This window comes from Garra rufa, chromosome 8 (assembly GCF_049309525.1).
Source record: "Garra rufa chromosome 8, GarRuf1.0, whole genome shotgun sequence".
In the NCBI taxonomy this organism is placed as follows: Eukaryota; Metazoa; Chordata; class Actinopteri; order Cypriniformes; family Cyprinidae; genus Garra; species Garra rufa.
Genome location: NC_133368.1, coordinates 23,967,035 through 23,994,213, shown reverse-complemented (window position 1 = coordinate 23,994,213; position 27,179 = coordinate 23,967,035). Strand labels below are relative to the sequence as shown.

The 27,179-nt window shown below is 35.7% G+C and overlaps 4 protein-coding genes across 6 annotated transcripts; 3 read left to right on the top strand and 1 right to left on the bottom strand.

The window, feature by feature from the left end:
* Positions 1–44: 44 nt before the first annotated feature.
* Positions 45–7,453, top strand: parp9 (poly(ADP-ribose) polymerase family member 9). The gene is made up of 9 exons (XM_073846296.1): positions 45–186; positions 3,652–4,571; positions 4,712–4,942; positions 5,034–5,252; positions 5,462–5,531; positions 5,673–6,020; positions 6,292–6,413; positions 6,557–6,713; positions 6,888–7,453. The coding sequence occupies exons 2-9, from the start codon at positions 3,681–3,683 to the stop codon at positions 7,163–7,165; spliced, it is 2,316 nt and encodes a 771-aa protein (XP_073702397.1). The 5' UTR covers positions 45–186; positions 3,652–3,680; the 3' UTR covers positions 7,166–7,453.
* Positions 7,454–7,520: 67 nt separating this feature from the next.
* Positions 7,521–13,499, bottom strand: faima (Fas apoptotic inhibitory molecule a). The gene is made up of 5 exons (XM_073846300.1): positions 13,355–13,499; positions 12,908–13,038; positions 12,077–12,305; positions 10,851–10,900; positions 7,521–8,652 (listed from the first exon to the last, which is right to left on the bottom strand). Exons 2-5 carry the CDS (start codon positions 13,019–13,021, stop codon positions 8,506–8,508), a joined length of 540 nt encoding a protein of 179 aa, XP_073702401.1. The 5' UTR covers positions 13,022–13,038; positions 13,355–13,499; the 3' UTR covers positions 7,521–8,505.
* Positions 13,500–14,621: 1,122 nt separating this feature from the next.
* Positions 14,622–19,009, top strand: LOC141341159 (protein mono-ADP-ribosyltransferase PARP9-like). Of its 3 annotated transcripts, none has more exons than XM_073846299.1 (7): positions 14,622–14,966; positions 15,820–16,711; positions 16,806–16,866; positions 16,997–17,539; positions 17,616–17,740; positions 17,914–18,070; positions 18,219–19,009. In XM_073846299.1, exons 2-7 carry the CDS (start codon positions 15,851–15,853, stop codon positions 18,503–18,505), a joined length of 2,034 nt encoding a protein of 677 aa, XP_073702400.1. In that variant the 5' UTR covers positions 14,622–14,966; positions 15,820–15,850; the 3' UTR covers positions 18,506–19,009. The 3 variants fall into 3 exon arrangements, with proteins under 3 accessions (XP_073702400.1, XP_073702399.1, XP_073702398.1); XM_073846298.1 differs by having other exon boundaries at positions 15,817–16,711; XM_073846297.1 differs by lacking the exon at positions 14,622–14,966 and having other exon boundaries at positions 15,190–16,711.
* Positions 19,010–19,873: 864 nt separating this feature from the next.
* ndufa10 (NADH:ubiquinone oxidoreductase subunit A10) lies at positions 19,874–26,825 on the top strand. Its single transcript, XM_073845827.1, has 10 exons — positions 19,874–20,013; positions 20,374–20,542; positions 20,655–20,870; positions 21,026–21,112; positions 21,192–21,313; positions 21,724–21,803; positions 22,724–22,778; positions 22,856–22,941; positions 24,941–25,049; positions 26,596–26,825. Exons 1-10 carry the CDS (start codon positions 19,939–19,941, stop codon positions 26,662–26,664), a joined length of 1,068 nt encoding a protein of 355 aa, XP_073701928.1. The 5' UTR covers positions 19,874–19,938; the 3' UTR covers positions 26,665–26,825.
* Positions 26,826–27,179: the final 354 nt, after the last annotated feature.

The following is a 27,179-nucleotide window of genomic DNA, read 5'->3' as shown; positions in this document are numbered from 1 at the left end:
AACTTTCACTTTTGATTTCTCTGTATATGGTCATGCAACAGGCGGGGTTTTTCACAAGAAACAGTTTAAGCTTCAAGCAAAAACCCGTTTAGTAGCTCAAGTACTCTTTTCGAAAAGTTGAAACATCGCTGTTTTAGAAAAAAAAACCTGAGGGCGCATTTCAGTAGGCCTATAAGAAATAAAAAGGTAAGTGAATAGTAAATGTATAATTTTCGTCATGTTATATAGAATCTCGGCAAGTGTGCGCATTTAATGCAGGTCGACCAATTCTTTCGCTTTCGATTTTAAGTTAACGAACTTTTTAAATGTGATTTTGATCGTCGTTGACGTGCCTGTCTTGACAGAAGTTTTCCAAAAACAAGAAATTGTTTTTGTAATTTCAAAAACAAAGCTACAGAGGCTACATGTTACCTGGGAACTTTAGTCCGATTTCCTGCAGTGTCGTGGATGACGACATGTTTCAACAACACAGCTCTTACGTTCGTCGTATAAACACGCTTTGGGCTACCTCAGTGTTTGCAAAACCAATAACTTAAACTGTAATATAACTTTACTCGCTTTTAGTGTGTTGTTTATCGATTTTTACGGTTCTTGTGGTGCGGAACCTGTTAGGTGTAATGGTTTTTACAAACTGTAGGGAAGACCAGAGATGGTTGAAACACGGGTCAGTTAAAACACTTTTAATTTCTTAAATAAGGAACACGATACAAATTAGCTAATTCACTTAACACATTCTCAGTTTAGTCCTTATTCCACATGTGAGTAGAGCCCTGTGGCAGACACAGCAAATTTTAGAGGTGAAAAAATATTGAGGTAAGAAAGTAACTTTTTATACTTGTGATGGCAGTCATGTTTTGTAGTTATACTGATCAAATTATTTGTATTGTGTGTCTGTGTAGATATGCTTCATGCAAGTTGTTAGTGGTAATGTTTTGGCTGTTAGCTGTAAGGCTAAAACAGCAAAACTCAGGGTTAGTTGTAACAACATTTTTTATTTACGTTTTCTTCTAACTTAAGTATGCAGGTCTTGGAAGAGAAAGACCAACAATCTCTCAATGTTCAAGTGTTCAAGTTCACTTTTATTATGGTCAGTTACTATGACTGACATTAACAAACATTCTTAAACAAACAAACAAATACACACATTATTCAGTTTTATTATCCATATGCTAATGTAACAGACAAATAGTGTTCAGCTGTTGAAGCTGGTGCACATTTGACTTTACCATTTCACTCCATGTGTTTGAAGCTAAACGATGCATTTTCTGTGTGTGCTGCAAATATAACAACACCATTAAAGACACTTGTTGTTACTAGTTTTTTTTTAACACACTGGCATAAATTAACTCCAAGATACAGACAAAAATGTAAAAAAATGCTAAAACCATCTATGGTCTACCCCTATTTTCTATCCCCTTACACAAACCCTACCGGCCAAAAACCTACCCATCACACAAAATTGTGCATTTTTAGATAATTTTTATGTTATTCAAACAGCGAATAAACTATATACAGAAAGCGAAAAAAGATTACATTGTACATCTGCATTTTTGCTGTTTATGATGAGAGAATTTGCGATAATGCATAATTTAGTCAGCGACCCCATGCACTGAACAAAAGTGATTCATGTGAATGCCTCTGATTAGCCTTTGCATTTATAATCTCAACAGAATCGTTTGTGATTGTTTACAACACGCACCACTGTAAGTAAGCAAACAAATGAGCAAATGCAGCATGATGTGCATCTAAATCCAATGCTGAAATGACACTATTCATTTCATTTTCACTTTATTTACTTTATTCCAAATCACTTTCCATAAGGTAAATTAATTGTGAGATTGAGGGGGTAAGCCATCAGGAGTCCAATTTAGGACAAAAGAAAAGGGGGAATGTGCAAAGATAAATGTTAATCTAATCTTGCTTAAAGGGATGGTTCGGAGTAGATTTGACTTCATTGCTATGCACTCCGAAGCCCATCTAAATACCCCATCCGGAGTTTTTTTTACCTTAGTCGAACATTTATGGAGATATTAGAGTTTTTCGAATTGCGTGTTACAGGAGTGAATACATGTAATGTATCTCGTAAATTGCACCACTAAACGTGCAAGTAATCTTACCAAACTTGTACAGTAGTGTAAATAGGTTATGTACTCACAAAACGCTGCATCAGAACATTTGTAAGTCCACCATGAGTGTTTTAAAAACACGTTTTACCCGAGAACTACTAGTCTCAGAAACTACAAGTCGACGTCACTTCCCTGGTTTGAAAAAAGCACGTAAAAGTCCTCCTACTACATCTGTGTGCATGTCAACTTGTAGGAGGACTTTTACGTGCTTTTTTCAAACCAGGGAAGTGACGTCGACTTGTAGTTTCTGAGACTAGTAGTTCTCGGGTAAAACGTGTTTTTAAAACACTCATGGTGGACTTACAAATGTTCTGATGCAGCGTTTTGTGAGTACATAACCTATTTACACTACTGTACAAGTTTGGTAAGATTACTTGCACGTTTAATGGTGCAATTTACGAGATACATCACATGTACCATTCACTCCTGTAACAAGCAATTCGAAAAACTCTAATATCTCCATAAATCTTTGACTAAGGTAAAAAAAACTTCGGATGGGGTATTTAGATGGGCTTCGGAGTGCATAGCAATGAAGTCAATTCTACTCCGAACCATCCCTTTAAGTAGGCTTATATAGCTATCACTTATGTTATGCTAAGCTTTTACGCATAGGGCAACAAGAGTCCTTTGTCTGACCAACTTGCTTACATAACCAGACAGTAAAATGTGATTACAAATTTAGGCAAATAAATAACAATAAAAAACCCAGCACAAGTTTTGCAAGGCGTGGCAGAATAGGTGGTTTGTCCAGTGTACTCATTCACTCTTGACTTGGTCTTAATAGTCAGTGAAAGTTATTGTTTGAGGAAACTAACCAATAGGCTATCTACAAAAACTAGGGATGCACCAATCTTAATTTTTAATGACCAATACCCATTGACAGCAAATGGCCTGATTCTGATACCGATTGCTGATTTTTTTTTAAGTAAGAGTACATGAACAAGTTGTTTATTTGTTTTATTACATGCTGAAACTAAAAATAGGCCCATAGCCATTTGAAATTAGATGCAACCACTGCATTTTTAAAACTTACAATTAAAACAAAGATGCTTACATGTATGTAGTATGAACAGTTTTCAGAATAGTCTGACTTCAGCTCTGTGCCAGTACAGGCCTACATTGTTTTCTCTGCTAGCGCGTGTTATTCCTTCTTTGAGTCAGTTTTGTATCATGTCCTGCCTCTGCTAACGTCCTGTTTAGAGACTTCATAATATTTTCACATATTTCCAGCAGTAAAGGAAAATGCATATAGGCAGATTTGTGATTTGGTTTACGCTGCCAATACAGAAGACAAACCAATTTTGAAATAAAACTCTCAATTAGTAAGATGTTATTTCAATATAGTTGTTAGGGATTTAATATTTATTACAGTGTTCAGTAGGACTCAAATGTATCACCTTATTTTTATTTAGCATTTTTAAATTCAGTAAGAAAACCCAACAGAAATTCTGTATACATTCCCGGGTATTTTTTTCTAGTGTATCTGTGGATTGTTTGTATAATGATTGATACTTTATTTCCACAGTGGTCTGTGTCCTAAGGAAGCTACAAGCCATGAGTGACAAAGAACAAAGTCTGATTCCACTGTTTCCAGAACATGCTGCCATTCTGGGCAAGTGTGCAAGTACCTTTAGCCATGCTGTAAAGGAAAAATTTAATTGCACAGCCATTCTCCACAATGTGGAAGAGTCTGGCTCCTTTGCTAGTAACACAAGTGGTGTGTGGCGTGCTGAGAAGAGGTACTCCATAAAGCTGTCAAGGACAGTTGAAATATCAGTCTGGAAAGATGATCTTACACGTCATGAAGTGGAGGCTGTGGTCAATGCAGCCAATGAGAAGCTGAAACATGGAGGGGGTCTTGCACAAGCCCTGTGTGATGCTGGAGGACCAGCAATCCAGAAATGGAGTGATGACATTATACATAAACAAAAAAAAGTGGCAACTGGTACAGCTGTACTCACTTCTGCTGGAAATCTCCCATGTAAATATATCATACATGCTGTGGGGCCCAAAGTGTCTCAAAATCCATCCCAAAAGGAGGTTAATGATGCTGTACCGTTCTTACATAATACTGTTTTCAGTATCCTAAATTTGGCTGTAGATCAAAACATTACATCTGTTGCAATTCCTGCTTTGAGTTCTGGGCTTTTCAATTTTCCAAGAGATCGATGTGCAGATGTTATTGTTTATGCTATAATGCAGTTCCATGGAAATCGAGGGTTTCAAGGCAAGAACTTAGAAATCCATCTGGTCAATAATGATGAACCCTCAGTCCGAGAAATGGAGAGAGCCGCTAGGGCGTTTTTCAATCCGACCAGCACCTCTGCCTCGTACAGTGGGGCTGTGAAAGGCCAAAACCAGACCATGACTACTTCTTCAAGCAACAGTTTGCGGTTTGAGAACCTAATGCTGTACCTTAAAAAAGGCTCTATTGAAGAGGAAAAGGTAAGACTGGAAGATGCACTCATAAAAACAACAACAAGTGAGCAATTAAAAAGTATGTTTCATATAAAACATGGTATTGGAAGAACAAATAAAAATCTTTGATGAAATGAAATTTCTTTTCACTTTGCTTCAATTACCAGGTTGACGTAATTGTAAATACCATTGCAGCAGACTGTGATTTGTCCCAGGGGCTGATTTCACAAGCAATTTTGGCAAAAGCTGGCAGGAATATTCAAGACGAGATTATAAAAAAGAAAAAGAACCATGGTTTCTCAAGAGCTTATTTTTATGAGACAGGAGGATATCATCTGAATTGTTCAGCAGTTTTTCATACTGTATGTGCATATCGTACAGACCCTAAGGCCAGTCAGGTAGGAATGTTTTTAATCAGCAATTAGCACATTATCTGCATTGTCCCCCTGTCTTGATATTCACTGTATGTCTTTTTGTTGTTTTCTGTAGATTCTTCACAAGGTGATCGTTGAATGTCTGAGGAAAGCTTCAGCTTCAAAGCACAAGTCCATTTCTTTCCCAGCTATTGGAACTGGCAATCTGGGCTTTGAAAAAAAGGAGGTTGCCAACATCATGACAAATGCTGTGGCAGAATTTGCCAATCAGCATACAAAGACGAAACTGGATGTATACTTTGTTGTGTTTCCGACGGACAGTAAAACAATGGAGGTGATTTATGTTTATTATGTACCATGCTTTTCAGTGATTGAGTGTTCATTTTTTTTGTACTTATTACATTTTATTTTCATGCTGTCATTGCATGAGACGATTTCAGTTATGATTTATGTATTAAAATGGAAAAAGTGAATGTATTGTATAAGGATTACAGTTGAATGCAGTTCAACAGAAAATCTGATTTCACTTTAATTCCCTTTTAGGCTTTTGAAAATGAGATGAAAGGGAGGAAAAGAGAGACAAAGTCCCCAGAAGTACACCATGATGTGACAAGTGAGCAAAATATATGACATTGTTTATATTTATAAACATTTGTTCCTGATGTTGTTGTACTGTATTTTTTTCACCCAGATTGTAATACGAATGTTGATAAAATCTACTGAGATAAAAATTGTTACTCTCAAATGCTTCCAGGCTTTGCTTCTGCATCCCAAAAAAACACAGCAAGTGAAAAACCCACTTTGGAGATTCAAAGTGTCTCCAATGAAGCTCTGAGAGAAGCAAAATCCTGGATATTTAAAATATTAGATGCATCAGATCAAATGACAATAAAAAATAACCATGTCATGTATCTTGACCAAAGAGACCATGAAATCCTGCTTTCTCTCCAAACAATGTTGGATGTTCGCATCAAGGAGTTCTTCAGGAATGGTAAAGGTGGCATAACCATCACTGGAAATCCTTTAAATATCAGTTGTGCAGCAATTGAGGTGGAGTCCATGCTTTGTAAGGCCCAGGAGAACTTTGCCCAAGCTGAAGAAGGTGAAATGTTGTATTCTGTGGTTCGATTGCAGTTTTTTTTTTTTTTTTTTTTTTTTTTGAGAAAGCTTATTTAGCAGGAATTTGAAACTTTGAGTTCTTGACTTTGACAACACTGGAATAACAAGCATTATACATAGTGCTTGTGTGGTTTTAATATTTTTATTGTTAATAATTCCTTTGAATTTGATAAGTTCAATAATTTACTCAGTATAGTGTTGAGTTTTCATAACATCTGATGACCTGATACATTCTGTTCTCCTTTGCACCACAGGGCTGTTGTCTGATATTGAACCTTTCAACAATTCATTTTATGCAAGAACTCCCGTAATTAGGGAGGAATATTCTGAAAATGTAGGGAAAGCCTTGGAGGATTTTAGATCCCGTATCATCAAGGTTAGTTACCATCCTGCATGCAGTGCTAAATTTTATTATTATTATTTTTTCAACTTTTAGAGAAGGCAGAAATGAGTACGTTTTTAAGGAATGTTATGGTAATAAAAGAATCTAATGCCATGTGGTTGCACTGGTTGTTACAGATGGAGAAGCTAGAGAACACTGTGTTGAAGCAGCTGTTCAACAAGAATAGGCAAAGAGTGAAAGACCCACCGAAGCGCCTCTACCAGCGTGTGTCTGCTCAGTTCTGTGATCTCATCTGCAGAGTGGGCTTTCAGAAAGAGTTTGCCCCTCCGGCAGGTAACACTAATGTGAAGAAGTCAAAATAATAATTAGGTTTTCGCATTCGTTTCTGAAGGCATTTCTTGTATGCCTTCAGTTTTTTATGTGTTTTTAAGGTACACTACAGATGATATGTTTGAAATCAGGTTACAGTATCTCTGTTTTAATTATAACTGTTTTCTTTGTTTCTAGAGCAAAAGTGTGGCAGTGGGATATACTTCAGCAGTACAGTGGATGGAGCAATCAAGCTGTGGGATGAGCAAGAACATGAGCAGTACATCTACATCATTCAGGCCCAGGTTCTCACTGGGAAATCTACAAAAGGTTCTCGAGATTTGATTTTGCCCCCTCCCTTAGATAAAGACCCATTGGAACGTTATAATAGCGTGTATGACAGCAAGGAGACTTACGTCATCTTCAGCGGCCAACAAGCTCTTCCTGAATACCTGTTCATATGTGCCAAACAATAGCTGCACAGAACAAATACCCAATTAAGATGTTTATAACCATTGGTGTTTGATGAAAAGAATCATTGTTTTTAATGAGTTCATATTTATCAGTTGATCACAACTGAAGGCAAATGAGGGTAAATGTTTTCTAGTAGGTATATGGTTTCATAAATGCTTATATTTAGTCATTAATACGCAATACAAATGAACTATGACACTGTTTATTTTATAATTGAGGCCTTCCTATTCATGTGGTGTAATTTGCACTATTATATTATTGTACTGAAAGCTTTCACTCAAATAAATATACAAATTCAACTAAAAATTGATTCTTGATGACATTTATATGTACACAATGCAACTTTACTTTTAGATGTAGATTTGAAAATATTTATTACAGAAATATAACAGGACCTAGACATTGTTTTTAACATTTGTAGTGAGAGTTGCTTACATATAAAAAGATGAAATACATCAGGGTTTCATTTAAATAGCAAATATATTGAGGTTTCAATAATGATGCCACCATTCAAATACTTTTGTTGTTAAATGAAAGTAAACTTATGCACATAAATACAAATCATATTTTCATTATACTAAGGAAAAATATAAAAATATTTAAAGTAGTAGTACATATGTTACTTGTTAGAGACATAGAGCTTGATTTATAGATTCAGATAATTTAAAGCTCAACCTAAACACTGTTCCATACAGTATGTCATGATAAAATATTTCACATATAAGATCAGAAGGAAGTCGATGCCATCAGAGGACTAATACGTCACATCACCTTGAAATCACCAGACTCATGAAACTTGAATGACAGAAAATATCTTCCTTGTCACAAGGCCAAAGTGTCTCAAAACACAAAGCCACATAAAAGTATATTTCTCATAGAATGTTATTGCTGTTGTCTGACCCTATTTATATGAGTCAGTGGCTGGTCAGATTGGATCATATTCTGAACAAGTACACGTTCACATTTAATTCCACTCAATGCTTTTGAGAGCATGATTGTCTATAGTTGACATGCCCATCATCAAACCATACAGTAACGGTCCAGACATCCTCACATCTTTCTGTCACAGTTAACAACACTGTGAGAATCACAGATGATAAAAACCACACTGACATCACTTTACTAAATTAAGAAATTACCCATTTGTAGGGTTAAAACAAGTATCCACTGATGCTGTGTGACGTATATAGCAATATAACTAAACTATGTGTTTGTAAGACACACTTGTCTCAAAATAATCCGTTACTGAAACAGGACATGCTCTCCCAACTTCCATGTATACAGTACGCACTTTTCATGAGGATGGATAATCCAAACACACTCATACACTCATTCTCACAGATCACTCTGACTCTGAGATTTCCATGCCATCCACCAGCATTGTGTGAATGATGCCATCTCGTCTCTTGCCGCTGCTCACAGCCTTGATGCAGCAGTCGTGGTCGCCCAGAGTGAAGTGCGTCTCTGTGCCGTCATCAACAAACTCACCCTGAGGGAGAAAGACAGGAGAGATGAATGTTATTCTCTTGAATGAATGGTAGTTATGGTAGCCAGATATGTTGTGGAACTGGTATGTTTAGTAGGGCTGTGACCACATCTACTCTGACAGTCACTGTGGGAAAAAACTAAACTATCCACATTTTTTGTTTTTATTTTTGCCCTGTTGATTCTGTTGGGGCACTTAATCTAACCAGCTTTGGATGGTAGATTTAGAGTTATTATTAGCTTCTTTTATTACAGGTAAAATGCTATTATTTCAGTCTGATGGGTTTGTGATTTCCTCCACAGTGAACCAAGACTGCAGTATATACATTAGAGTCAAACCAAAAAAAATTCAGACACCAGATATAATTTTTAATGTTTTTACATGTGGGTGCAGGACACTATAATTCATTCATGTAAGTGAGGATAGCAAAATAAAGTAGACTGTGACATATTATACCCAAAACTTTTTCATACATTGAACTACCAGTAAAACTGATAAGAATTTGGGACCAAAAATTTTATTTGACTCTTTGACCTGACCATGTTTTGTTACATACCTTTCTATCAAAGTTATCTGACATTATCAAGATGAATTTGTTCTGACACTTCTTGTTCTTAACTCTACAGTTCTGGTCATATTTCATTCAAATTTATAGCAAACTATAGCGAATAATTGATAATATGAGAAATTGTTTCTGAATACATTTTGGTTTGACTGTATGATGTGTTGTTGATGTAAAACAGAATTAAAGTTTGATCAGCTGCTGTTTACTGTAGTCACAAGACTTTTATCGAGAAGTGCTACAGATTAAAACCTGGGTGTGGATTGTTATTATTCCTAACATAAGAAAATAAAAATAAAAAATATATATACATATATATATATATATATATATATAAAGTAAGGCTTTACATTAAGGTTAAATTAGTTAACATTACTTTAAGAATCTGTATAGCATTTATAATTTTAGATTTATTAAGTTAAAAACTTTTTTAAATTAAATTAATAAATATAATAATGTTCATTGTTAACTTATGCTCATAATTCTTTAACTACTGTTAATTTCTACAACTTGAACTGTTAAAAAGTAGAAACTAAACAGAGCAAATTACCTACATTAATAAATGCTTCAAATATATTGTCCATTGTTAGTTCATGATATTTAGGCCTGGTTTGACAGACAGGGCTTTAACTAAACCAGGATTAGGCCATAGTTTAATTAGGACATTTAAAGGAGAAGTTCAGTTCCAGAACAAAAATTTTCAGATAATTTACTCACCTCCTTGTCCAAGATATTCATGTCTTTCTTTCTTCAGTCATTAAGAAATAGTTTTTTTGAGCAAAACATTTTAGGATTTCTCTCCATATAGTGGACTTCGATGGTGCCCTCGAGTTTGAACCTCTAAAATGCAGTTTAAATACAGCTTCAAAGGGCCATAGCAATCCCAGCCGAGGAAGAAGGGTATTACCTAGCAAAATGATCAGTTACTTTCTAAAAAAAATGGCAATTTATATACTTTTTAACCTCAAAAGCTCTGCATGTACTCTGTGTATTCTGGTTAAAGACAGTTAGAGTATGTCGAAAAACTCCCATCCAATTTTCTCCTCCAACTTCAAAATCATCCTACAACGCTGTTTTACCTTTTTTTGTAAAGGGCGTTTGATCTTCTTTGCACCTTCACTTTGTAAACATTGGGTCTGTACTTCTGTAGCGAAGTAGGACGATTTGTGAAGTTGGAGGAGAAAATGAGATGGGAGTTTTTCAACAAAAACTCGGGGGCACCATAGAAGTCCACTATATGGAAAGAAATCCTGATTTTTTTTTCTCAAAAAACATAATTTCTTTACGACTGAAGAAAGAAAGACATGAACATCTTGGATGACAAGGGGGTGAGTACATTATCTGTACATTTTTGTTTTGGAAGAGAACTTCCAAAACAAAAATTTTACAATTTTTAATGTTTAAAAATGTGCCTAAGAAAAAAAACAAAGGAACTGATATAATTTAAGATTAAGTTTCTTTGAGTTTAAACAGCTCAGATTTACCTATTAGTCTGGGATTAGGCTTAAGCCTTGTCTCTGAAACCGGGGGTTAAAGTATCAACTTATGCTACCAAACTGCAGTATTACAATAAATAAATAAATAAATAAATAAACAAACAAAAAGGTTAGAAAATGACTATAGCAACTGTTGGACTTACAGCTGTTTCCATTTTCTGTCCATTGCACCATATATCCATGGTATCTTTCTCTGTTGAGGAAGGAAGAGTTTATAAGTGATCAATTAGCAGGTTGCAGGATGAGTGATAAAGACAAAAACATCAATATAAATCCTACTCAGACCATACTAGTCTCACTGACTCACCTTTACTGCTCTGATCTGTGACTTCCCGTAAATCTAGGAGCTCAGCATTATCTTGTGCGTGTTTGCCATTGCGATTTCATTCTTGTGTCTTGTGCTGAGCTTTTCTTGTTGGCATTTGACTCGTCTTTTGAGCCATTAACTGTCAGTTATGAAATGCACTAACTGTATTTTAATGTTGTTTAAAAGCATAAGCCAAGTAATGCTTAACCTGTTTGACAGCGCCCAAACTGGTTCACAAAAAGATGTTTTAATTTTAATAACCCATAATGTTATCAAAGTAAAATCATATATTAAAAACATGCTATTGGGAGGAATTAAATGCACAATGCTGATTTTTTTATTTGAAAAACAGGGCGTTTTCTATTTTAGCCTGTTGTCTCGTTCTTAGTTATCACTCCTGTCGAAAATGAAAGTTCATATTTAAGTCTGACTTTATACTGTCAGATTCAGCAGGACCTGTGACTGATAGTGGCTAGTCTTCAAAAAAGTTGTTGTTGCTACACCCCTGATATATAAGCCATATAAACACATAAACCAAAGGTCTGGAAAGTCCTCGGAAGTTTCTCTTTGATAGGTAAATGTGTTATCTAACTAGGTCATATGCTATTGGTATGAGCCGATAGAAGTGCTAATGTTCACTAAAGCCTTATGCCCACCTGCTCACTAGTGCTCTCATGAGGTTAACAAGACTGTTTTTTTTTTACAAGAGAAGCTCCTCCTATTGTTAAACACTAACTACTTAAAGGGATTTGTAACCTTTTTTAAACCTTCATTTAACCTAGTGTTAATCACTGCTGCTGTGCGCCAGGTCACAGAGGTTAAGTGAAGAAAGGCTTTCAGCATTTCAGAAAGCAGCTGTACTGTATGGCCAAAATAACAGATTGTGTTATTTACTGTGTATTAACCACTTCCAACAATGAACACAAAAATAATCCTTGCATTTGGATTCTACATTCTAGTAAACACAAGGATCAATATTGTCAGGGGAATGAGAGGAAAAGCTTCATCACAGACTAATCAAACCACATTTATTTGAAAAACATGTGACCAGGTGTTTCTTACCCAGAACCACTCTGCAGTCGATACCATCGAGGTTGAGGAGCCATGTGCTGGTAACTTTGGAGCGATTCTCCATGTATTTCTTCAGGCTCTGTCCGTTAATCTCAAGAGTGTATTCATATGCAAAGCCACTCACGGCATCTATGTTAATAGTGGCCTTTGTGTTTGTACCACCCACATGAAAAGTCTCCTTTCCAACCAGTTTGAACATCCAGTCTCTCCTTATGACTTCCTGGAAAAGTTATTAACAAACCTATGAGGTGTCAGTACTTATTTTCATATCATTATTATGAAAATACTACCGTCACACATTTATAGAACGCTATAATCAACATCATCAACTAACAACCTGAGAACGGGAAGAAACGGGAATTTGTACATTTTATGGGTCTGGCTTCTGGTTTCATCCATGTCCAGCTATTTTTAGCTGTACAAAAGAGCTCGTTTTGCTGTTTGATATTTGATATTGCAAATTGGTGTCTTAGTACATTATTTTATTGTGTTATCCTAATTATGAGCACGCTGGTTTGTAGTGCAAACTGTTTTGCTGTTGTCATTCTTCTCGTTATTTCCCGATAGTGGCTAATGAACCGGAGGTTTCACCCATAGGCTTACTTCCGTGTTAAAGAAAAAAGTGGATAATTGGCAAATGCTTTTCTACATAGATTTCAAACTGCAGTGTTTCCATTTTGGTTCGTTTTTGTTTTAATTAATCTTTTTTAAACTATGTTTTCTTTTGAACTTAATAAATTGTCATTAGTAGATTCTACAAGTATGACTGAACTTCTACAGCTATTATCAAAAATGTCAGTTATTTGTACTAAAAATTCTTACCTTTCCATCGATGTAAATGACTCGTTTTCCTGTGGTTGTGCCATGTTCAAATTCAATCCTGTGCACACCATCACTCAAAGCCACGTCCCACACAGCTACAAGATCTCCTGACATCTTCTGTCTTCCAGTGCCTATCAGAAAAATCAATATAGATGGACATGAATTGCTCATTATATATAGTAATAATAATAAACATGAGAATAGACTTTGTTTTACGAGCAGAGAAGATGTGTAAGTATGCACATGTACATATAAAATAAAAATACATTTGAGCGACATAAAAGGTCAAATGTCAAACATCTATCTGTCTTGTTTCATTACTATTAAACGCTAACGGGTGTTTGGCGCTCTGTCAGAGCTATCAAATCTGTGAACCTGAGCAAGCAGTCGGTCATTCAAAACACAAGGGTCAGAGCACTAAATACAGTAATAAATACATGTAGTTACCGATCCAAATCAGAGCAGGAATAAAACGCGTTTGTGTATATTTGATAGCTTTTCCTCAAGGCATAAAATATTAGCACAACTGACGCCAACAGCATCAAAACAACTAGCTCCAAATTTAGCAAACAACAAATCTGCTCCAGCTAACAACAGTTACTATGGCAACAGCTTATTCTTCTTCTGTCAACGTTTATGTCGGTTTAAACGCCACCGTGGACTCTACTGACATCTGCTGGCAATAAATACAGAGCCGATAGAAAGAACGACCATGGAATGAATTCCACATCGACTGAACTTGAATGTGTGGGGCGGTAAACATTGACTGTCCGACCTTGTTAAGACCTGTTGAAACCATCTAATTCAAAATGACCATATGTAGGCTATATTGCTGATCACTTAGCTACAAAAATGACTTACTTTAACATTATATTACTTTTACAGAACATAGTAGGCCCATATACAAAATTAATTCATTCACATCAGTGTTATGTAGTAGGCTTATTTTTTTTTACAAATAAGAGAACTGCATAGGCCTATACTTGGAATTTAGCATGCATTTTAATGTTTTTCGTTTACAGAACAAAATGAATTAAACATTTTAACTGAAGTAAATGCATTGCAACAAAGATGCATTAGTACCAAGAAACTCCTGCATGGACAAAATTACAAAAATAAAAATGTTTTATAGGTAGCACATCGACTTAGCAAGTTGTGTCATTTTATAGGTTTAGGGAGGAAATTTGTTTTGGCTTATTTAAATATCTGATTTCATTAAAAATAAATTATAATAATAAAATTAAAATAAAAAAACTGAATGAAATCAACGTCTGTTATTTAATCCTTTTTTCATTTAATATTACAAATGTATGGTTCCAATTTAAGCCATAAATTTATAATGTTATTAATATGCATTTAAAATTAATTTTCAAGCATTAAAGAAAAATGTGCATTAAGCCTTTGAAAATGATCAGTATTACTTTGAAAACTTGCCCCTTTTGTTATTAAAACGAAAAACAAACAAGCAAACAAACAAAAAAACAACTGCTTACAATATCAGTTTTTCTAAAAAATTTTGGGGAAGAAAAAAGTTTCCAGTTTCCATTCCCAGAGAAGGGGGCGGAGCGGGGTGAGGTACTTCAGCCTGGCGTCATCCCCGCCAGGGTGAGGGTAGGTGGCAATCCATCCCTCTCGACAGCCCCTCATTCCAACTTGTGGATCAAAAAAAAAAAAAAAATAGAGTGGGAGAGTTTCTGAACAAGTAACTTTTTTGGACAAGGGAGTGAATGATTTACACAACCACCAATACAAAGGTTGCTCAGTCGCTGTCATGCATCAGGCGGGGTTTTTCCCAACAACATTTCAAGGAGAAACCTGTTCAGTCACTTAAGTCTACTCTTTTTGAAACTCTTTTTTTAAATCATTGCTGTTTTTGAACCTTAGGAACTGCTTCAAATTAAAAAAGGTGAATTAACAAATTCTTGTCTTGTTGTGTAAACCACCCTCTGTTCGCATTTAATGCGTCACGCAACTCTTTCACTTTCAATTTAACAAACTTTTATGTAATTTTTGACATTCTCTGATGTGCCTGTCTTGACAGACGTTGGTCAAACCTAAGGTAAGATTTGTTTGTATTTTCAAAACAAATTGGTAGGCTACTTCATTCACATGTTACCAGGGAACTTTGGTTTTGTTGCACGATATGTATTGTTATCTTGACTTAAAGGGATATTTAGCTAGAAAGAAAGACAGAAGGGGGGGGGGGGGGGGGGTTCTTGTAACACTTGACAGTAAGGTTAACATTAGTTAATGCATCAGTTGACATCACTAATTATGATCAATATATTTTTTAAGTTAGTTATTAAAATACAGTTGTTCAGTTTGTTCATGTTAGTTCACATCTGTTAACTAATGTTAACAGATACAACCTTTGATTTTAGTAAATGTAAAAATTAACTTTTTCTAATTTTTTCTACTGTTTATCGTTAGTTTGTGTCAACTAAGGTAGTTAACTAATGCTAACAAATAAACCCTTATTGTAAAAATTGTGTTAAGATTCCAACAAAACAGAGACAAGAAACATTTCAAGTTCTTAATGGGTCTATTAAGAAGAAATAAAAGCCACAGTAGAACACCAGAAGGAATGTCAAGAAAATAATTTAGGATTTTGAAATGCTCATTGTCATGTTCTTAATCTGTCGAATAGTAAGACATTATTTCAATACGACTAGTAGGGATCTAATAAACCTTACATAATATTTACAAATTTGACTTTACTTTTTCTAGTGCAATCTTTTTCCTCTATTAGGAATCAAATTAGGAGGCTTATTTGCTCCATACAGTAGTGGTTTCAAATGATGAAATACATTTTAATACAAATCCTGTACACATTCCAATAGGATATTTTAGCTAATGATTTTGTGAACAGATATTTTTGTATAATTATCGATGCGTCATTTTCCCCCAAGCAGTAGATCTACAGCACAAGCTACAGTACAAGCCATGAGTAACAAGGAACAGGGTCAGATGCAACTGGTCTCAGAACAGGCTGCCATTCTGGGAAAGTGTGCAGGTGCCTTTTGCCATGCTATTAGTGTAAAATTTAATTGCACAGCTATTCTCCACAATGTGGAAGAGGCTGGCTCTTTTGGTAGTGACACAAGTGGTGTCTGGCATGCTAAGAAAAGGTACTCCAGAAAGCTGTCAAGGACAGTTGAAATATCAGTCTGGAAAGATGATCTTACACGTCATAAAGTGGAGGCTGTGGTCAATGCAGCCAATGAGAAGCTGAAACATGGAGGGGGTCTTGCACAAGCCCTGTGTGATGCTGGAGGACCAGCAATCCAGAAATGGAGTGATTATTATATACAGCAAATGAAAAGAGTGAAAACCGGTGATGCTGTACTTGGTCCTGCTGGAAATCTCCCATGTAAACACATCATACATGCTGTGGGGCCCAAATTGTCTCAAAATCCATCCAAGAAGGAGATTGATGACGCTGCTCCTTTGTTATATAATGCTGTTAAAAGTATCCTACTAATAGTTGCAAAGGAAAACATTGCTTCTGTTGCAATTCCTGCTCTGAGTTCCGGCCTTTTCAATTTTCCAAGAGATCGTTGTGCAGAAATTATCGTAAAGGCTATACAGCAGTTTCATGAAAATGGAAGGTTTCAAGACAAGAACTTCGAAATCCGTCTTGTCAATAATGATGAACCCTCAGTCCGAGAAATGGAGAGAGCAACTAAGGCAGTTTTAGATTTGAGCGGCACCTCCGCCTCGTACGGTGGAGCTGTGCAAGGCAGAAACCAGAGCATGGCTTCCTCATCAAACAACAGTGTGCGATTTGGCGATGTAAGGGAAAAGGTAAGACTGAAAGTTGAAAGCACTTAGGGGAAAAAGAACAGCAATCAGCATTTTAACACATTTTTCACATATCTGATTTCTCTGTAATGTTTAGGCTTTTGAAAAAGAGATGAAAATGAGGAAGGGAGGGGCAAAATCTCAACATGGGACAACAAGTGAGCATAATAAATTACATTAAAAATGTTTCTGATTTCACAGTGTTACACTCTTGCACTTATTGTAATAATGCAGATACTCATGAAAACTACTGCTAAATATTCTTATATGACTCTCAAACGCTTTCAGGCTTTGCTTCAGCATCCAAAGAAACCACAGCAAATAAAGTACCCACTGTTGTGTTCAACAGTGTCTTTACTGAAGCTCTGAGAGAAGCAAAGGCATGGATGCTTAATGTGCTAAACCAGTCCGATAACATGACAATAAAGAATAACCATGGCATATATATTGACCAAAGAGACCATGAAAACCTGTTCTCTCTCCAAACAAAGTTTCACGTTCGTATTGAAGAATTCTTCAGGAATGGTAAAGATGCCATAACCATCACTGGAAATCCTTCAGATGTCAGTTGTGCAGCAATTGAGGTGGAGTCCATGCTTTGTAAGGCCAAGGAGTACTTCGCCCGAGCTAAAGAACGTGAAATGCTGTATTCTGTGGTTCGCTGGAGCTGTAAAGGTGTACCCTGGATACAGACACCTGAAAACAGTGCCGTTTTGGAGAAATATTATCTGTCAGGGATTGGAAACTTTGATTTCAATAACCACAATGTTAACCTGATGTCCAGTACTTTGGCTGACAACTCTGGGAAAAGATGGAATTTGGAAAGGACATGTATGTGCTACATTACGTTTATATCTCATAATATCTGGATGATATCTGATCTAATCTTTTCTCCTTTACATTACAGGCCTGATTACTCCTTTCAAGTCTCTTAACAATTCATTTTATGGAAGAACACCGGTGAGCAGGAATGATTATGTTGGAAAAGAAGAAACGAAAGACTTCATTGCTTGTGGGCTCCATATTTTAAAGGTGATAACACTGTCATTCCAATCACAATACATTTGTCTAATAAACAATCTTTTACTTAATGTAATTTTTATTTGCTTTCCTTTCTTTTCAACTATAACATGCAAAGACAGCAATAAGGACATTTAGGAGAATGCTGTGGTACTAACAGGATGTGGTTGCACTGGTTATTACAGGTGGACAAGCTAGAGAATATCGTGTTGAAGCAGCTGTTTGAAAAGAACATGCAGAGAATGAAAGACAAACCGAAGCGTCTCTACCAGCGTGTGTCTGCTCAGTTCTGTGATCTCATCTGCAGAGTAGGCTTTCAGAAAGAGATCACCCCTCCTGCAGGTAACACAAATGTGAAGACTTTAAAAACTAATATAAAAATAATTAGGTTTTGTATTCTTTTCTGAAGGCATTTTTTTTTAAATTCATGATGTGTTTTAAGGTGATGGATATTTTCTTCAAAGATAGTTTTTTTTTTTTTCATTTCTAGAGCAAAAGTATGGCAGTGGAATATACTTCAGCAGTACGGTGGATGGAGCAATGAAGTTGTGGAAGGATCAGGAACATGAGCAGTACATCTACATCATTCAGGCCCAAGTCCTCACTGGGAAATCCAAGACTGTTTCTCCACATTCAAGTTTGCCGTCTCCCTTAAGTAAAGACCCTTTGGATCATTTTGATAGCTTGTCTGACTTGCAAGAATCATATGTCATCATCAGTGGTCAGCAAGCTCTTCCTGAATACCTGATCATATGTACCAGATCAAGCCATGTGTAGCTACACAGTTCAATATCCAGCAGACAAAGTGGAATCAAATCAATGCAAATTTTTGCCTTGGAATTTAGATTTTGAAAACGCTAATTCTTAATCAACTTAATCAAAGTAATCTCTGTGTAATAATTAATCAGTTTTTTTGTGTGAGTACTAAACCTGAATGTAACCTGCTGTAACTAGAACTGCTCCTCCTTTCTTTTGGACTGTTCCGATTTTACTGCTGGTAACAGTTACATGAAATTATTTTGTTTTTAATATGAAAACATAACACTGGTGTTAGATAAAAAAATAAGAATTGTTTTTGCTCATATTTATCTGTTGATTAAGAATGCAAATGAGGGTAAATAGGTTTTCTTCTTAAATGTATTATATAACACACATTTAATCAAAATTAACAGTTTATTTTATCAGTAACCAAGGTCTTCCTATTCATGTGATGTGATTTATACAACTGAATTATACTGAATGTTGTGACTCAAATAAATAAATGCCAAAATTTAAGTGACATTTCTGTGAAGATGTCATTTATCGGTACATTATGAGATGTGTACAATAGGCCGAAACATTTTTTTATTATAAAGCTTTTTTTATTTTTTTTTTATTCAAGCAACTTGAAATATGTATTTTCGTACACCATCATGCACACAATAATAAGTAATCAACTAACTAATTAAATAAACAGAAAAAAAAATGTTAAACTGTTCTGTTTTCACATTAAAGGCGTAAGCCATCGCGCCATCTGGTTGCGATGGGAAGCTATAGGTTCATTTTGAATTTATGATGATAGTGAATTGATTTTATTTTTTTGTTCTTTTTCACTTGAATAATTTAGTTATTTACGTAGTGTTTTATTATGTTTAATAGTTTATTTTTAGTAGTCATGATGATGATGATGATGATGATTATTATTATTATTATTATTATTATGATTATTATTATTATTATTCAGAGCTACACTAACTATGAACTGTGCACTGCACAATAGAAAATGAGCGTAATCCATTGCACCATCTGGTGGTGATAGGGAGCTATAGGTTCACATACTGGACCCATAGACTGTAAAAAAGATTTTTTATTAATGTTTTAATATTAGTTATGTTCATTTTTAGTAGTTACGTTTATTATTATTATTATTATTATTATTATTATTATTAATAATAATAATAAAAACACACTGTGGTGGACGTCGCTACAACACACAAAATAAAAGAACATATAATTAAATAAAGAAATGCAAGAACCAACCCCAATATATCTATAAGAAATACTGTATCTAACAAACTAAACAACGTGCTTTATCATTTTCTTTTTGGCCAGGGCTTTTGTCATATGAAGAAACCACGTGACACATTACGCAAAACTCCTGCGACGCGACTCAGAGATCCTTCGGCGACATTGAGGATCATCAGACTCACTGGAGTTTGTAAAGTTTCGCGATGTCGTTGCGGTTATTTCGGCTGGTTGTGCCCTCGGGTGCAGCAGCTTGGAAAGCAGTATCGCCTGTGGCGACGGTAAGATTGAATAACAGCATCTACACTCCAGACGAAAGGTTAATCTGTTCCGTCGGGCCCCATGTAGTCCAGACTGAAGGACAACAGCGAAACTACAGCAGTTCTTACTGTTACATTAATGCATCTGCTCATATGTTTACTTAATCAATGTAGCATTTATATAGATCAGACATGACCAGTATGCACCAATAAAACTAATAACGGTTCACACTAACGTTATTAGTTCCGTTCTGTTTTGTGTGTAAAAAAAACGTATCAGGCATTAATTATACAGAGAGATTTTGGAACTAATTATGACTATGTACATGCTGTAAAACTGCACCAGGCTGCAAAATAACAAGATGTTTTTGTACAATTAAGGCTCAAATCCACACAAGTGCTGTCAGAAACCTTCAGTATGGATGGTGGGCTTATGTTCTGGGGGAGAGGACTTCCACCCGCTTCAAGGAAAACAGCAAAATTATTTCCATTGACGGCAACTTGGCATCTGGAAAGGGAGCACTTGCACAAAAATTGGCTGATAAACTGGGTAAGACAATATCTGGCTCCCTCTGTTCTTTTTATATATATTAAGTACCTGAATGTATATGTTTGTATGTATGTGTACGTAAAATAAAGTTATTAAATGTTTCTCTCATTAGGGATGCTGTACATGCCAGAAGCAGACATGCATTATGTGGACAAAATGACAAAGGAGAAAGTTCCTCTAGATAAGGCTTTCAATGGAAACTGCAGTCTGGAGAAGTTTTACTTGGAGCCCAAAGCCAGTGATGGTAACTCTTACCGCCTGCAGTCTTGGATGTACCTCATGAGGCTGCTGCAGTACTCTGATGCTGTTGAACACCTGCTTACCACAGGTGACCAAAGATGTTTGACACTTAATAGCGGTTCACTTGTATTACATGCAGGTTGATGTTGTGATTGAAATGAAAACCTTACGGTACAAGCAGTTGCGAGAACACATTGAACTCAGTTGTTTATGTTGTTCTTCTTTCTCTGTTTCCCTCTCTAGGACAGGGTGTTATTCTGGAACGATCTCCATTTAGTGACTTTGTATTTTTGGAGGCCATGTTCAAAGAAAAATTCATCCGAAAGCAGTGTGAGTGATTATGTCAGAAATTCATAATATGAAAATGAGCCATTTTGATTATTACAATAAAACCATTACCATTTTGCAGGTGTGGATCACTATAATGAGGTTAAGAATGTCAGTATCTGTGAGTTTCTGCCCCCTCATGTGGTCATCTATGTGGACTTACCTGCTGAAGAGGTCCAGAAAAATCTCAAGGCATCAGGAAAGGTTTGTGTGAGGAGGCGAAGATGCTGATTAGATTATATTTTGGTTGAAATAATTAATGTTTTTAATTTTAATGTACATAAAAAGATTTTTATAAAAACATGAAATAATTTCTTAATTATTCCTTGGTTTATTTGATGTACATGGGTTTTTATGCGTTATATAATTGCCGAAATACATGACAAAAGATTTGTGCATTTCCATGTGAAGTTAACCATGCTGAGTTAAGCAGTCAAGCAAGTAATGAAGTGGATTTGTTTTTCTATCCCAGCTTTCTGATAAGTGTTCTCAGTAAAAAATATTTCAAGAGATTTTGATGAATACAGGAAGCAATGATTATAAAATGGCGACTGTATGACCAACATCACATACGTGAATTTTAATTTTAATTGAATTTTCATTTACTTAAACAGTCATACCTCCAGAATGTTCCTTTAAGCTACCTGAAGAGCATTGAGACAGCATACAAGAAGGACTTTCTTCCTAAAATCAGGTCAGTACTTAACCCACTACATTTTTCGCAAATGTAACTGAAATAAAAATGCTTTAAAACTGTAATTAGGTATATACAAATATTAAAATATGTGACCCTGGACCACAAAATCAGACATAATGGTCAGTTTTTGGAAATTGAGATTCATGCATCATCTGAAAGCCTAATAAATAAGCTTTCCATTGATGCATGGTTAAAATCTGGAATCTGTGGGTGCAAAAAAAAAATCTAAATATTGTGAAAATTGCCTTTAAAGTTGTCCAAAAGGAAGTTCTTAGCAATGCATATTACTAATGAAAAAATTAAGTTTTGATATATTTACGGTAAGAAAATTTGCAAAATATCTTAACGGAACGTGATCTTTATTTAATATTCTAAGGATTTTTGGCATAAAAGAAAATAGATAATTTTGACCCATACAATGTGTTATCTCTACAAATAATCCTGTAATACTTAAGATTGGTTTTGTGGTCCAGGGTCACATATGTACTGTATTTATATTCTATAATATATCATGTTCAATAATATGTGTTTGTGTATTTACAATACCACTTAAAAGTTTGAACACACTTACCCATCAAAGAGAATGGGGAAGTGTGTCAAAACCTTTGACTGGTAGTGTGTATATATATATATATATACTATACTATACTATACTATACTATATATATATATATATATATATATATATATATATATATATATATATTAGTATAGTATATTATATATATGAAATTAATTATATATTGTGACAATTATGTCATAGTAATAATATTGTACTGTTTGTTTAATTTTGTCATTAATCATATTTTTCAAATTACTATTGTTAAAAAAAAAAAAAAAAGTAAGTTCAAAGCAGGTGCATATTCTGGTGATGTAAGTTTTCAGTTTAGTTTCAAAAACCTGTATCTGATTTTCAGTGAGGAGGCAGAGGTTCTTGCCTATGATGCAACCCAAGCCCAGGACATCGAGAAGGTAAGGATCAAACCTTTATGTGGAGCACATTGAGGCAGGCAAATGTCACTGCTTTGACTCTATTTTTTTCTTTTCAGGTTGTGGAGGATATTGAATACCTTAAGTTTGAGAAGGGCCCTTGGATGGATCAAGATGATGTCACTTTCCACCATATGCGAATGCTGTGAGTGCTTGATTTATTTACATTTCACCATTTTATTTTCTTCTGTAGACTTCCTTTTGCTGGCTGGAATAATTTAGTTCTAGTTTGCAGCATAAAATTGTGTCTTAGCAGTGTGTGGACACAACCACCCTACAATGATAAAGGTCCATTCACTCCTTTTTTTATTGCCAAAAACTCTAAACAGTCTTAATTATCAACTCATTTTGATTTTCTGAGTATGCTGTCAAACTGCTCAGGCCCATGACTGACTGTCAGGTGTCCATCAGCTGCAGGTGTTTGTGGTTGGATGTAAAAGTGAACACAAGAGTCTTCATTTTCTCCTGACATTAGAGCCAGTGGTTTAGTTTTTTTTTTTTTTTTTTTGACAGGACAGTGTAGATATGACAGGAAGTGAGTAGGAGACAGAGAGCGCAGTGGGATTTGGAAAGGTCCACGATGCGGGATCCGTTCCCGAGGCGCACCATATGTCGGCGCACATAGCTATTGGTGCCGACTTAGTTTTTTTTTTTTAATTTTAACGCACCTAATGAGCAGTAGCTCATTATTATTTAAAGAGACATACACTGAAATGGGTCACTGTGAACAGAGCTGTATTTGACAAGGTAAAAGGGGTGTTGTTTTACATGACCATTAAGGAATTTTAACTAAAATATTTTGCAGAAATGTCATTAAGTCATACCAACTTGTGGAAAAAGGGCAACTGATGTCCTCTTGAACTATCTGAATGTAACTATGTCATGTCAATAAATGGAAAAGTCAGCTAGCTATTTATCATCTTCTCATTTATTGTACCTTAAAGGAGAAGTCCGGTGTGATATTGACCTAAAGTGTAATGAATCATGATACCGAGTGTGAACTTACCTTTCATAGCTCATCTCGGCTTGTCCCCTGCACTCCGAAATCTGGCGCTAGTTAGCCGATGCTAACAACAGGTTGTCTTTGAGGGTGCATCGCGCATCGGAGTAGCCATGTAAATAAATCACTGTTTTACACCATTTACGAGGCACAAAGTAGCGCCACACTTCATTGGTAGACTTCCTAGGGCCCTGACATTTAAAACGAGACATTGAGAACTTTGAAAAAGCACTGGTAGTTTATTTACAAGAAGATTTATACAGACAATCCCTTCAGGAAATGTACTGTTCGCCACCATCTTTAATTTAGTCATGATAAGTCGAGTGACGAGCAGGAAGGAAACTACAACCTGATAAGTCACGTGAGTACTCGCGTTACTTTTGGACTTATATTAGTGCAGATAGTTGACAGTTGCAAGGATATCGGACAATGAAGCTAGTGAGTTTTATGAAGTAGTAGTTTAGTTTCCTTTCTGCTCGTCACTCGACTTATCTTGACTAAATTCAAGATTTCGGCGAACGGTAAATTTCCTGAAGGGACTGTCTGTGTAAATCTTCTTGTAAATAAACTACCAGTGCTTTTTCAAAGTTCTCAATGTCTCGTTTTAAATGTCAGGGCCCTTGGAAGTCTACCGATGAAGTGTGGAGCTACTTTGTGCCTCGTAAATGGTGTAAAACAGTGATTTATTTACATGGCTAGTCCGATGCCCGATGCACCCTCAAAGACAACCTGTTGTTAGCATCGGCTAACTAGCGCCAGATTTCGGAGTGCAGGGGACAAGCCGAGATGAGATATGAAAGGTAAGTTCACACTCGGTATCATGATTCATTACACTTTAGGTCAATATCAGACCGGACTTCTCCTTTAAGCGTCAACAGCAAATACAATAATTTAACCGTTTTTCAAAAAATATGGACTTTTAATTACTTTGAACAATACTGAAAAACATAAACCTAAATATGAAATCAGTTTAGTGCAGAATAAACTTTGCATTGCTGCCTGTGATCACTTCAAGAATCATTTGCATGTGTATAGTGAAAAGTGGATATTTAGAAAGGTTGTGCAGTAAGTTTATGTTCCATCTTTTAGTTCAAAAACAAATAAAAGCAAATATCCCTTTTCTCCCATTTTTCCCATTCACTAGGGTGGAGGACAAGCAACAAATAGCCAGCATGACCTGCCTCCCCATATATCTTCCAGAAGTCACAGTCGGTGCTCATGAGTTTGATGCTGCCTACTATGCTTTTAAATCGGTATGTGCCATCCACTGAAACTATGCCAGTAAATGTAAACTACTGATCATAAACCACATGTAATGGGGAGACCTAATTTTGGTCACGTGCAAATACAGTTGAGGTCAAAAGTTTACATACACCTTGCAGAATCTGAAAAATGTTAATTATTATACCAAAATAAGAGGGATCATACAAAATGTATGGTATTTTTTTTTTTATTATAAGAAAATTTCACATAAAAGCGTTTACATATAGTTCACAAGATAAAACAATAGTTGAATTGATAAAAATGACCCCGTTCAAAAGTTTACATACACGGTAACACTTTACAATAAGGTTCATTAATTAAACATTAGTTAATGTACTAACTAACATGAACTAACCATGAGAAATACATTTATTACTGTATTTACTAATCTTCATTAACGTTCGTTAACGAAAATACAGTTGTTCATTGTTTGTTAATGTTAGTTCACACTGCATTAACTAATGTTAACAAGATTTTAATAATGTATTAGTAAATGTTGAAATTAACATTGACAAAGATTAATAAATGCGGTATAAGGGCAGTTCATTATTAATTCATGTTTACTAATGTTTTTAACTAATGAACCTTATTGTAAAGTGTTACCACATACACTTATTCTTAATACTGTGCTGTTACCTGGATGATCCACAGCTGTGTGTGTGTGTGTGTGTGTGTGTGTGTGTGTGTTTTTTTAGTCCCTTTGTTTGTCCTGAACAGTTAAACTACCTGTTGTTCTTCAGAAAAATCCTTCAGGTCCCACAGTTTCTTTTATTTTTGTATATTTGAACCTATTTGAACCATTAAGAGCATTTTGGTAAAATAATTAACATTTTGCAGATTTGACTAAATGTATGTTAACTTTTTGACCTCAACTGTATTTCTGAATTTTAGCCATGTGCAACTATGTCTGAACTGTATTAGCTATTCTTCTTATTTTATTAGTAGTGACAGGTAATATTAACTCTATTTCTTAGAGAGAATGAAAGCATTAATGCTTTAGGTGTTGCAGTGATGATACATCCACCTTAAATGATGTTTTTGTCAGATACATTTGTGTACAAATTATTGTATGTCCAGGAGCCCAAACAATGTCCCAACAAGTGCCTGCATAATGATTGAGCGTTTTCGCAAAGCAGGAGTGTCACCTGAGGACATCCAGTGATGTCAGTGGCATTACAAAATCAGAAGACAGATAGACTTCTGGAGTGGGTGACAGAAGCACTTTGTATGGCCATTAATGATTCCTGGCACTGTTATATTGATCTTGGGGAGTGATGAGCTCCAAGTCGTGTTCAGCCATCAGATTTTTCATCTGCTCATCTGATCACCACCTTGTCAGTCCTTGCACTAAAACATATGGAGCTTTACCTCAACCGAGAGAACGTGTGAAAGTGGAGCTCATGAATATAGATTACATGTCTGGTCTTTTACTTTATTTTATTTTCAGTGCATTTCTTTAAAGGTCACGGTAAAATGTTGCCATCGCACACCGGGGCTTTAAAAAATCTAACATGTGACATGAAAATCTCTCCTTAGCTCCCAGGAAAGAGGTACGCAGAAGGTTATAATGAAGACGTCGGGGACAAAGGCATCTGGCTGAAGTGAGAAACGCCATTGTCGCTGGAGGGAAAGACATCTGAAAGACAGATTCCTGCTGGTATTTCAACCGTTTGTCCATGTCTTGTGGGGAAAGATATATTCTGCTCTTATGTAGCTGAAAATATCATTGTAAATTGCTATTAAAACATTTATTGTATATGATAAAAGCCTACTTCCTTTCATTTTGAGTTAGTGCTGTTCTTGTTGAGGTCAGCATAAACTGTTTCCAAGGTCATGGTCCCATGAGGTTGCTGGGCATGCTTTTTTAGACATTTTTGATCAACTTGCTTTGACGGTAACAGGTCATGTGGCTTTAGAGCCTCCTGGTAATCAGAGGCCCGGCCTTAATCCAGCTATGACTGACTGTTCAAACTAGATATGAAACTAGTGCAGCTCTATTGTACAGGTCTTGTAATAATTACTAAAAATTAGGGGCCAAGCTTAGATGCTTGGGCACCTTTTGTATCCGTTAGATTTCTTCTTCCGTTTCTTCTGCTCTTGAGTCTATGGCAGCCCATAGA

What these genes read in the sequence shown, in the direction of transcription:
- parp9 (XM_073846296.1), top strand. Translation starts at nt 3,681, where the DNA reads ATGAGTGACAAAGAACAAAGTCTGATTCCACTGTTTCCAGAACATGCT. An exon ending in GCTCTATTGAAGAGGAAAAG is followed by an intron (nt 4,572 to 4,711) that starts GTAAGACTGGAA and finishes TTCAATTACCAG; the next exon opens with GTTGACGTAATTGTAAATAC. An exon ending in AGAGTTTGCCCCTCCGGCAG is followed by an intron (nt 6,714 to 6,887) that starts GTAACACTAATG and finishes CTTTGTTTCTAG; the next exon opens with AGCAAAAGTGTGGCAGTGGG.
- faima (XM_073846300.1), bottom strand. Translation starts at nt 13,021, where the DNA reads ATGTCAGGAGATCTTGTAGCTGTGTGGGACGTGGCTTTGAGTGATGGT. An exon ending in CGACTGCAGAGTGGTTCTGG is followed by an intron (nt 10,901 to 12,076) that starts GTAAGAAACACC and finishes CTTCCTCAACAG; the next exon opens with AGAAAGATACCATGGATATA. An exon ending in GACAGAAAATGGAAACAGCT is followed by an intron (nt 8,653 to 10,850) that starts GTAAGTCCAACA and finishes TTTCTCCCTCAG; the next exon opens with GGTGAGTTTGTTGATGACGG.
- LOC141341159 (XM_073846297.1), top strand. Translation starts at nt 15,797, where the DNA reads ATGCGTCATTTTCCCCCAAGCAGTAGATCTACAGCACAAGCTACAGTA. An exon ending in GTGGGCTCCATATTTTAAAG is followed by an intron (nt 17,741 to 17,913) that starts GTGATAACACTG and finishes TGGTTATTACAG; the next exon opens with GTGGACAAGCTAGAGAATAT. An exon ending in AGAGATCACCCCTCCTGCAG is followed by an intron (nt 18,071 to 18,218) that starts GTAACACAAATG and finishes TTTCATTTCTAG; the next exon opens with AGCAAAAGTATGGCAGTGGA.
- ndufa10 (XM_073845827.1), top strand. Translation starts at nt 19,939, where the DNA reads ATGTCGTTGCGGTTATTTCGGCTGGTTGTGCCCTCGGGTGCAGCAGCT. An exon ending in GACTTTCTTCCTAAAATCAG is followed by an intron (nt 21,804 to 22,723) that starts GTCAGTACTTAA and finishes TCTGATTTTCAG; the next exon opens with TGAGGAGGCAGAGGTTCTTG. An exon ending in CCTACTATGCTTTTAAATCG is followed by an intron (nt 25,050 to 26,595) that starts GTATGTGCCATC and finishes ATCTCTCCTTAG; the next exon opens with CTCCCAGGAAAGAGGTACGC.